A 12,246-nucleotide genomic window follows, 5' to 3' on the forward strand; every position below is an offset into this window, starting at 1 on the left:
ATGGTGCATCTTATGTGCCACCCGCACAAGAGCCAGTCCAGGGGCACTGGCAACGATCTTACTTGGCTTGCCGGGTCTTCTAACGCACAGCACATTTCTAAAGGTCTCGGTCAGTAGTCATCGCCTCGGTGAGGCCCAATGTACGAAGGTCTTCCTGGGCCTACCTCTTCCACGGGTTCCCTCAACTGTTAGGGTGTGACACTTTTTCAGGCAGCTATCCTCATCCATTCTCACCACATGTCCATACCAGCGCAATCGTCTCTCTTGCACACCACAACTGATGCTTCTAATGTTCAGCTTTTCTCTCAAGATACTTACACTCTGACGGGTAGAAAATATGTGCCAAGGTTTCCTATGAATAAATTTGCTTGTATTTTTTAGTAAACAAGTTGAAGTAATCCAATATAATTTGTGTTCTATTAAAGCAAATTATTTTAATACTGTAGTTTTTATAAATGATGAAATGCTATTGTGTTTGTACTGAAAACTGAGGATATTACAATAATAATAATCCTTTCTGCTATAGGCACAAGGCCTGAAATTTAGGGAGAGGGGACTAGCCAATTGACTCCAGTATTTTACAGGTACTTAATTTATTGACCCCTGAAAGGATGAAAGGCAAACTACTGCTAAGCATTTCATCCAGCACACTGCCTTAATAATAATGATGCAGTTATTTATCAATATTTGTCATAACTTACCTACAAAAATGATCCCCTTTTGGAAATTATCCATAATTTATTTCGTCAGTTCAGAATAATTTAATTTAACAATTGCCTTTGTTTTATTTGTCCCTCTAATGTGTAACAGTAATTTTTTTCCCTCACCTTACAGTTTATTTCTCAGTTATATAAACACATGTAGCAAATATCAAAAGTATTTAAAATATTTGATAAACATTTATGTACTACATAGTATGTGTTAGAAAACCTAAATCTAAAATGATTAAAGCATATTTTGAAACTTTTCCCCGTGGAACTTTATAATCAGATGAGTTTCATGGTCTATTGACCATTCATCAGAAGAGCACTCCTTTTGCCCATGAAGAGAATTTAGAGCCTTTGCTATTTATAACAAATACAATCAAGAACTTAGCTATGCTAGGTAGACTATTTTCTATACTATTCATTTGCCAGTGGCTTGAATTATGCCCAACACAGCAAGTGTAATTTTATATGCATACATCTTTCTATCCCATTCAGCCCCACTACCGTACTTGTTTTCAAAGCAAAAGACATTTTAATCCACAGGTCTTTGAAAGCACATTGTGAAGGATCATTTAAACATGATTCACAGCATTACTCAAAGCAAAGCTGTGCAATATCAGTATTTACTTATGAGGTGCTGGGTTGGTCCAGTTCAGTTGTATAAGACCTGCAGACTGGAATGCAGCCTAGAAATGGTTGGTTTTGAACTTCTTAATGGCATAACCATGCCACTACCATTTATAAAATATATTAGCTTTCGATGGAAACTCCTTCATGTACTGTTCTATTTGTTATCTTACCTATTCAAATTGGGATGCCACTTGTATGATGGTCAATAGCTTTGGACCTGATGCTATTCAATCTTTTTTATCACCCATGCTGTTACAAGGTGGCTTAAAAAAGACTCCCAACATATTGTACTGTACAATTTCTCCCATTCAACAGCTTGACAGTTGGGACTGAGCTTACTAGAGATTATAACAGTTTACTTGTGGAAGCACTGAGTACTCTTTTTGTATATCTATAAGCCCTGTTCTCAAATAGAAATATGTAGACACATCACATGAGTAGGTGAGCAAATGAAAGAAAGCAGCACTCAACATTGTTGTAGTTTTATGTATTTAATAACCTGTTGACTTAACTTTAGAGTCATGGATGTAAGAAAACATGCATGTCCTTATACGTCTGGAGTCAGATTGGAGAGAATTTAAGATGGTTTCACAGTGGCAATATTTAGGCCTCCATTGGTCAGTTCAGCTAGTCCACAACAGCAATTCTTGCATTTTTGCTCCCTGCAGTTGATAGGATGGATGTTAGTGTCAATTGGTCCTCTATGAAGAATGGCAATTCAGCAACAGCAGTTACTATTTCATTTGGCAGTATCAGGTTACATATCAATGTGTTGTGCATGGTTGCTTGCTCTAAATACAGATGGATGATAGTACATGGAATAGGAGATAATCTTGCTGGGGATTAACAAGGATCACAACTCTTAAGCAGCTGTGAAATTTCTGAGTTTCCAGTGGCCAACAGATTAAAGCTCATTAACAAGGTGTATCCTTGGAAGTGACTGCAATAGGATGGATACTATATGTAGTTGACAACTGTGAACACCAGATGAGTAAGGAGGAGTCCTGGAGTTAAAATTGGTTACTTAGAGTATTATGTATTTTGCTAAGCCAATTCTGTTTTCCATTACATTTTTGGCACCAAGTCATTTCTATGCATGAGGCTTTTAATAGAATATTTCTATCTTTTCAGTGTTCTTACCAACTAAATTTTTCTGACACTGTTTCAAATTTTCAGTCTCAGCTATGAGAATATCGTTCCTTTTTTTATTTTTATTTTGTCTGTATAACACTGCAATCCATATTTCAACTTTTTTTTTTTATCAATTTCAAAACAATCGTTTCTTTTTTAGTCTATACAATATCAGTAATATTACTATGTTTGTTGCAGTTAAAAGCAACAGACATCATTATTAACATGAGGCACCCGTTATTGAAGTTGAGAGCAGAAACATTAGGGATAGTCACTGAAATGCTGAAAATATCCAGCAAAAATGTGCTAGCTATCTGCATAGTTGAAAAAAAAAATATGGAGATATACTCTGTGACTGACACAGATTTGGTCAGCTTGGGGCTATAGTAAGAGACATTTGCCTGAGGTGCCATGCAGTGAAGCTAAACCTGAACCCAGGTAGTCGGGAAAGAAATTTCTTCACCTTACAGCCATACCCAAGAAAATGCATTCAACCCATGGAAGCATGGAAAGAAAAAAAAAAAAATGAGGATGATGAGACTATTTTAGCACAACAATCTCATAATTTGATAATCTTTGTTATTATTTCAGTTCCTCAGAGATGTCAACTTGTTTAAAAAGCAGATTTAATTTTTCTTCCAAGGATGCCTTCTCAGCTTGTTTTTCAGCTAATGTTATGTTCAATAAATTAAAACTTGCAGGCAATTTTTCATAGACTGACAATTTCATTTGAATTGTGGAAGTTAATCTCTGCAATTTGGATACCTCCTGAGAAGTTTTCCTCAAGTGTCCATGATGTAGATGAGATCTGAAAAATGAATGTGAAGATCATTTATTTTATAAGACAAGAATAAAATCAGTAGTCAAACTAACATGTCTTAATCAAATATACAAAGATACTGTAAATAAAAATTATATCGTGCTGAAACCTTAACCAAAATTTGGTAGACCAAGTTAATATAAATTTACTCAATAAAACTATATACAATTATAAATAAGTGGAACATATCAAAATTATTGCTAATTAGCACTACATGTATGTACACTTATTTAGGGTCTCTGGGCCAGGTCAAAATTGTATTTAGGGTCATGACCAAAAAAGTTTGGGATCAACTGTCTTAAGGTATAGAGGACATTATCAAGCTTATTGAAAATAAGTAAATGAAATTTAGTAATTGCACCAATAGCCTTCAAAAGTTATTTGAAGCAGTATTTCAAGTCCTTTTAATCTATTTATACAAGCAAATAAAACTAAAAGCCACCTGATAACCTATCAATCAGGTGACTCTGCTAGCCAGATTGATTTCATTCTCACCAGAAAACAGGATTCATGCTTGCTCTTAAATACAAAGACCCTCCCTGGTGAAGAATGTACGCCCCAACATAGACTAGTTATTAGTGACTTTAGACTCGAGGCCAGAAGGATGCCAAAAAGTAGACTAATCTGGAAAAGGACTTGGAAGGTTAAGAACCCTTCACATGGTCAGATGTTTAGGGATATCTTTACCGAGAAATTTGAGGAGAGAGCAGAGGAGCTACAGTCCTGTGACACAGAAGGCAGCTGGGAAGTCCTGTAAGACAGCTTGCTGAGTGCCTCAGACCAAATCTGTGGCTGGTGCAATGTCCCTCCCAGACCTAGGGTGACGTGGTGGTGGAACAATACTGTAGATAGGGCCATTAGAGCAAAGAAACAGGCCTGGAAGAGTGGGGGTAGCAGGGGACTGTATCAGATAGCCAAAAGGGAAGCTGGGAGACAGGAAATATATAGCCAAGGAAGTAGCGGAAAAGAAGTTTGCCAATGTTCAGCGATGTGAGGAGCAAATAACTGAAGTATTTCGGATTGCAAGACAATGTGTGAGAGAAAACCGTGATGTCATGGGAGAGAAATGTTCCCGTACTCATGATGGTGCCATTGCGTTTAATGATTCTGCAAAGAAAGAGGCTTGGAGATGCCATTATGAAAGACTGCTGAATGTGGAGAATGAATGGGAGGAGGAGGAGGATTGTCTGCCAAAGGTTGACCCAATTGAGGGACCAGCTATCCGAATTGACATTACCCCGGTACTTAAAGCAATTAAGGATATGAAGACAGGGAAAGCACTTGGCACATCAGGAATCACTGCTGGGATGCTTAAAATATCAGGTGGTGTGAGTTATGGTCTTGTCACCCGCATTGTAAATCAGGTAGTTCATGAAGGAGTCATACCCAATGACTGGTGTGGCAGCACCATAGTCAACTGCTACAAGGGTAAAGGTGATGCTCTAGATAGAAATAACTACAGGGGTATCAAATTATTGGATCAGGTGATAAAAGTTACAGAGAGGGTCATAGCCCAACTAATTAGGGAGAGAGTTAGCCTAGATGAGATGCAGTATGGTTTTGTGCCAGGCAGAAGCACCACTGAGGAAACTACAGGAGAAAGCCTTTGACAGGGACCCCAATCTCTTATCTGGTCTATACAGAAACTGGGAATAGACAACAAGCCTTGTACAGGGATGCTATCAGTAAGGTGAGAGTTGGCAACGAGTATAGTGTAGAATTCCAGATAGAAGTAGAGGTTCACCAAGGACCAGTCCTCAGGCCCCTCTTATTCATCATAGTCCTCCAGGCAATAACAGAGGAATTCAAGACAAGCTGCCTCTGGGAGCTCCTCTATGCTGATGACTTTGCTGTAATAGCCAAGTCAATGCTAGAACTAGAGACAAAGGACCTTAGGGTTAACCTAGCAAAAACCAAAGTCTTAGTAACTAGGAAGGCTGACAAATCACAAACCCCTTCAGGTAGATGGCCCTACTTGATCTGTAGAAAAGGCATAGGTAGAAACTCCATACAATGTACCTGGTGCAAGCTATGGATACATAAAAGGTGCAACAATATCAAAGGAAGGCTAACTGGGAAGATAGTTTTTGTGTATGACAGATGCATAGGGGCAATAAACACTGAAAATGTACAGCAAACAGATTCCATCACTGTGAGGGAAAAAAACTGGAAGTAGTTGATAGCTTCTGCTACCTAGGCGACAAAGTCTGTAGTTGGGGTGGTTGCTCTGAGAGTGTAGCAGCTAGAATGAATAAGAATAGCTTGGGCAAAGTTCAGGGAGCTCCTACCTCTGCTGGCAACTGAGGGTCTCTTGCTCAGGATGAAAGGTAGACTGTATCATGCAAGTGTGCAAACAGCCATGCTACATGGCAGTGAAACATGGGTCGTGACTGCTGAGGATATGTGTAGGCGTGAGGGAAATGAAGCTAGTATGATCTGCTGGATGTGTAATGTCAGTGTGCATACGCGACAGAGTGTAAGCACCTTGAGAGAAATGTTGGACATAAGAAGCATCAAATGTAGTGAGAAGAGAGATGACTGTGCTGGTATGGTCATGTGTTACATATGGATGAGGGCAGCTGCGTGAGGAAGTGCCACTCCCCAACTGTGGAAGGAACCTGTAGAAGAGGTAGACCCAGGAAGACATGGGATGAGGTGGTGAAGCATGACCTTTGAACTTAGGAGATATGCTGTGATTGAGAAGACCCAGCAACTAAAGTGAGATTGCAGCCATGGTTGATGCTAGTGTCATTTGATCAAATCACTTAAACGCATCTTTAGAATGAGATAACCATCTTCCATATGATTTTTACTATCAAATAGAAACAGGAGCCCTATTTATTTAATTTAATATACCATGACAGGCCCATTTAAGAGTACCCTTAATGTGTCGGGCAATATGATATGCTCAAGAAGACCTGTTGAGTCAAGTAAAACCAAAATCGTAGCTGTGGCCAGTGGCCCCTGACTGGCTCCCTTGCCAGTAGCACGTAAAAAGCACTATCTAAATGTGATTGATGCCAGGCTCGTCTGACTGACTCCTGTGCCAGTGGCACGTAAAAAGCACCCACTACACTCTTGGAGTGGTTGGTGTTAGGAAGGGCATCCAGCTGTAGAAACCTTGCCAGATCAGATTGGAACCTGGTGCAGCCGCTGGCTCTCCAGACCTCAGTCAAAGCGTCCAACCCATGCCAGCATGGAAAACGGATGTTAAACGATGATGATGTTGCAAACACTGTTTCTCTGATGATATTTGTTTACAACTAGCACCCAAAGTGAAAACAAGTAGATACAAATACATATATATATATATACCCTCAGGCCTTCAAAGCAGGCTATCCACATGCTAGAAATAGCAGCCAAATCTCACAAGACTGCGATAACATAATGTAATCTACCTACTCAGTTTTTTGCAAAGATTTCTTTCAGAGTAATTTCCCAGAATAATATGACAAAGTAATTCATGTGAAATTAAAGTTTTTTTTTGTTTTTTAACTTCTTTTAAAACTTTTTTTCGAATTTTTTCCATCAATCTACGTGGGAAAATACGGAGATTAAGAATATGAAAAACATAAATTTAAATTTATTTTTTTCAGAATCGTAATCTTCGTATTCCGCAGAAGACAAAAAATTTCCGGAAAAAGTGAGAAATGAAGGGTGGGGGAATTTAAATTTTGAAAGGTCATACATCGGCTTGAAAGAAATGAAGCGAGTATGATCCGCTGGATGTATAATGTCAGTGTGTATATATGACAGAGTGTGAATGCCCTGAGAGAAAAGTTGGATGGAAGCAGCATCAAATGTAGTGTGCAAGAGGGACGACTATGGTGATGTGTTGAGTATGAAGACAGTTGTTCTTATTAAATGTGGAGAAAGGCTTATTTTCGAGGAAATGGAACGTGTATAAAACATGGTTTGCTTGAAATACCGAAACGAAATATTGTTTACAAGAGAGGTTGACTCCAACATCATTAATATATATTAAAATATTTTAAATCCCCCATACTGAACGATTACCATGGTTTTAATTAAATACTTTATTTCATTCAATTTGCCATAAAGGCATTTAATTAAATACTTATTTACTCACCTCCTCTCGTAATATACATACTTCGCTCGAAAATAAGCTGTGATTTTTAATATTTAGTTTTCAAACTTGCAAGTGCAGAGTTAGAACTTTCAATCGTAATTAGTTTTGTACATAATTTTGTAAGAAAACAAAAAATAATTCATACTTAACGCCTGTTTGAGTTAATTTCTTGTTCTCTTGGTTAAACCGATTTTTATAGGAATTGTTCTTTGACGCATAATATTTACTCATTTTCATCTCTTCTTCTAATTTCGAAGAGGTCATTCTTTGACGTAAACAGTCAGTTGTTTCTATGAGTTGTTCGTTATCAATTTGGCCACTGCTGGAGGAATTCAAGTCGAAAAGGCTTTGCTTGTGAGCGATGCAATCATTCTTCAACAGAGCAACTTTTTGGTGCAAATACATTAATGCCATTATATAACAATTGTCACTGAAATTATCATTAATTTGATTCGAAAACAGTTTCTGGGCAAGTGTGGTCAATGTTTTCAGATTACTGAAGCCAGACGTATTTAGTTGAGAAGGAACAACGCCAAGATATTCTGTGGCTATTTTGTAATACAACATTTCTTGTCGGTACTCGAGGATTTTGTCATTTAAATCGGATAATCTTAACGCATCGTTCTTCTTTGAAATTTTGTTTATACACATCAGCTGCTTCAGTACACACAAACTTCGGTTATTAGCTTCATACAGATAATCCCCTTTTCCTAATATTTCTTGAAGCCATTCTTCAATTTCAAACGAATCTCCAACATCCGACATGATTAATTGCAATCAAAATTTAAATCCCGCGCCGTTGCAAGTGCGCATGACAGGAATTACGTCATCGACATCAGGTGCGCGTGCTGGTAATTCAGAACTGGAATCTGAGGTTAGTGCCAACATTCTAGCCTAGAGTCTAACTTTTTTTTATATTTAAAGGCAAATTATAAATATGATGGGGCAAAGTTTCAGGCTGGATCTTTCTGAATTGACGGGCACCACTTTTTATTTATGTTTTATTTAATGTGTTTTCTGGAGGCGCAATGGCCCAGTGGTTAGGGCAGCGCACTCGCGGTCATAGGATCGCGGTTTCGATTCCCAGACCGGGCGTTGTGAGTGTTTATTGAGCGAAAACACCTATATATACAGGGTGCTGTGAATTAATTGCTGTCTAAATTACGCAAAAATGAAAATAGCACTGACATCTCATTTTAACTGATATATTTACCAAAATTACATAAAAATATCTTGAAATACTAAAGAATACATTTGTAAAAGTTTGATAGTTGTCATAGAGACTTTAGTCTCTCTCTATCACCTTTTAACAGCATTATAAATGAAGAGACATCGGAACAATTAACAACATAATAAAAAGGTTTTATTTATGATGATGCTTGGTTTCACAATTCCTGTCATTCTACTGAGCCGCCGCTGATTAAATTGTAGGTTTGGTAATGGAAGGTTAAGGTCTTCCTTGATGCCTGCCAGAGAACAGTGTAAAAGGGCTTCGTGGAGGAGCGAGGTGTTGTTACGTAGAAGGTCTGAGCTCAACTCACCGAGATAATGAAAGTAACTGCTTAAGTACGAGTTTTACTACGCATGCGCAACTCGAGGGGCTTCCGGTGGTGAAGTCCCCTGCGCATGCGCAGAATAGTACTTCCTCAATGGCAGCTATAATTTTGCGCCACTACACATTTATTCTATAAAATCGCCATTAGCTTCAACCAAGCCTCAAGAAGACTTCGGAATCTCCTGCGACTCTTCTGGACGGTCTCCTCGTTCAAGTTGGAGAATGTTGCTATAATCCTTGCCTTCAGGTCAACATTGGTATTACAAGGAATTTTGTTGATTCCACGTCCAACTGTTCCCCATACATAGTAACCCAGGGTGTTGCAATCTCTGGAGTTTTTAAAGGGTGATGTGGTCTGGCCACATTTTAGGGGCGATGTGGTCGGAGAAACTGTCTGGCAACTATGATTAGGTTCTCCTGCTTGTGTGGAGGGTGAAGGGTCCTGTTGCTACCCACTTGACCCAGATCAGCACTACCTCCTCCGGGCACTCGATGTAGCTTCTGAGGCCGTGTTGGAAGATGAATGGAGGCATTACGTCGCCATCACTAGTGATTACTCCAGACACCATGATGTTCACTGGAGGCTTGATTTTTATCACTCTCGGTACGTTTTGGTGACACGGTTGGGGACAAACCAACGGTATTTCTATGTGTTAACCATCTAATCCTGGCAGGATTTTTTCTCGTCTGATAAAAACCAATGCTTCTTCAGTTGGAGAAAATACTTGAGTTTGTTCAGAATCTTCGTAGCGCGGTCTTTCCTCTTTTCCTTGATGTTTGGGTTAAAAATTCGCTCTTTCTCATCTTGTATGAAGAATACCGAATGTTTTCATGCACTACCTGCTTGAGTAGAGACTGAGATACTCTCATGACTCTGGCGATGGACCTGTTTGATTTGGAGGGATCGTTTTCAATCATGGCATGGATATGACTAACAAATTCGGGATTTCTTTTCTGATCAGAACCATCAGCGTGAGATTACCGATCTGCTGTACCTTCGTAATCACCTTTAGACTCATCCAACTTTTTCCGAATCCTCTGCACTGTCTTCAGATTGACACGCAAGCACTCTGAAATATTCGTATTGGAGCTTCCGGCGCGAATGCCAAAGAGTACAGCATTTCGTTTCCAAATTACTCGCAGAGTAAATTGCACCATGGGGCTGTTTTTCTCACACACGATACCCAACTGGCCCTACCATACTGTGTAGTTGGCAAAATAAAAAAACAAACAATGCTCATGCGTGAAATTAAAAATATCGAATCGCGACAATTTACCCACCGTATCACATATATATTTACTAGCAGAGATACCCGGCGTTGCCCGTGTTACATGCAATTGAAGAATGAGACTTTTCTGTTATATTTTCTGTAAGGAACTGGAATACATATGATTCGAATTTCATCAAAATTATACATGAGGGTTCTTTCCCTTTTTACACACCCTAAAAAATTCTAATCATGAGACATGTATCCCATACTATTGATCTTTATGCGCATATTCCAAAATTTCAGTCTTCTGGAACCTGTAAGTTAAACATTTTTTTTGACTAAAACACAACCGGGACCCTAAGTAAGGCAAGTATAAAATTTGAATGAAATTGGTTGCGTAGTTCTCGAGATTTAGGGATTCACACAGACATAGACAGACAGACAGACAGACAGACAGACAGACAGACAGACACACATTCTCATTTTTATATATATAGAGATGTACATATATAAACATATAGTTCATATTTATATAAAAGAATAAAAGGAAAATGGAGATTGCTCAGTCATTAATTGTTTATTAACTGCAAATTAATCCCTTATAGATATATATAAACACACGCATACAGAATCACACACACACACATATGTACATATACACGATGATATGTATATACACACACATCACATACGTATTCTTTCATCTTCTTTGGCAACTTCAAAAAACGAATGAGTGCATATTGATTATTCTTGTAACATCAACATAAACGATTATATTGTTGACAAAGTTTAACAGATGTATGATGCAATGGTAAATATACCCATTTGCTATCACTTAGGCACTTTTTCATTGAAGTCTATGCAATAGAGGTGTGTTAATTGTCGTTCAAGAAGATATTATTAAGTGTTGATAGGAAAACTAAATACAGAGAACACTTCCGCCCATGTTTATCGAATTATAATAAGGAAGAAAATATTAACTTCTTTTACAAGAAAATGTCATTCATTTACAGAAAGTCACACATGCACGTGCGCACACAAACAGAGGCCACTGGAAGCTATATATTTAGTTGTCAATTCTGTTATATCATAGTGGAAAGAACGTATATACTAACGCCTGCTAAATTTTATTTCCATTTGCAGAAAGAAGATATTTCATAACAATTAAGAGCTCAACATTACCTTCATAATCTAACAGTCTAACATCTACTTATAGGAGAAAATAATTTTCTTATATGTTGAGTCTAAAATTAATATTTGAATTCATTAAAGGAAGCATATCGGAATCAAATTTTGCCTCAATACCTTTGATAATTACATTATTTCAATTGGTTTCAGTTTAACGGGAAGAGTCACACATGTGGTCTCCTTTATATATACATATACAATAATCCTTTGAGATCTCAGAAACTTTTTCTGAATCTCCCTGATTCTTTTAATGTGTTTGTTCCCTGGTATTAACTTGATATTAATTAATATCTAATTTTTTACCCTACTATTTTAATTTTATAAATATATATATATACATACACACAGATATACGTTAAGCCACTTAGAAAGACTATTCAAGACATTAAGAAATAAAGCGTGCGTCTTCTTTTCTACCGGTTTCAGTTGCCGATATGTCATCTCTTTTTGAAGTTGACGGAACTGGAGAAAATATGAAAACAAATGAAACACGGTTCATGAAATTGCTAGAATTTCATCGGAAAATTAATATTATTACGAAATCACTGATAAATGTCCCATCACTGAAATCACTCAAATTTAAAACAATCTGTTTTTATTGCGTTTATCTAGTGTATTGTATATATTTGATTGTAAGACCCATTCGTGACATAGCGCACTTAATACGTCAGAATAATAGCAATACTGATGAAATATTTGCAAATATTTACAAAATATTTGCCCAGTGTTTCTTTTCTCTCTATTGTTTGACGAAAATGTTCAGCGAATCTAAAGACGAGCAAATAATTGAAGCATTCAGTGGACTGACGGTCCAAGAAGACGATAGAAAATTCTATAATTCTACATTCATATTTTCCCATAAATCCCTCTATTTTATTATAATGATACCTACCATGCATTACTTTATTATGGAA

The 12,246-nt window shown here is 37.6% G+C and overlaps 1 protein-coding gene across 1 annotated transcript; it reads right to left on the reverse strand.

The window, feature by feature from the left end:
* Nucleotides 1-310: 310 nt before the first annotated feature.
* LOC106878894 (uncharacterized) lies at nucleotides 311-8,224 on the reverse strand. The gene is made up of 2 exons (XM_014928238.2): nucleotides 7,524-8,224; nucleotides 311-3,276 (listed from the first exon to the last, which is right to left on the reverse strand). The coding sequence occupies exons 1-2, from the start codon at nucleotides 8,141-8,143 to the stop codon at nucleotides 3,051-3,053; spliced, it is 846 nt and encodes a 281-aa protein (XP_014783724.1). The 5' UTR covers nucleotides 8,144-8,224; the 3' UTR covers nucleotides 311-3,050.
* Between the last annotated feature and the right edge of the window lie 4,022 nt (nucleotides 8,225-12,246).

Source organism: Octopus bimaculoides, chromosome 8 (genome assembly GCF_001194135.2).
Source record: "Octopus bimaculoides isolate UCB-OBI-ISO-001 chromosome 8, ASM119413v2, whole genome shotgun sequence".
Taxonomy (NCBI): domain Eukaryota; kingdom Metazoa; phylum Mollusca; class Cephalopoda; order Octopoda; family Octopodidae; genus Octopus; species Octopus bimaculoides.

Bases quoted from the DNA above. Each gene is read 5' to 3' on its own strand.
- LOC106878894 (XM_014928238.2), bottom strand. From the start codon at position 8,143: ATGTCGGATGTTGGAGATTCGTTTGAAATTGAAGAATGGCTTCAAGAA. The intron at 3,277-7,523 runs GTATGAATTATT...TTCATTTTTCAG, and splicing joins TTAACTCAAACAGGCGTTAA to ATCTCATCTACATCATGGAC.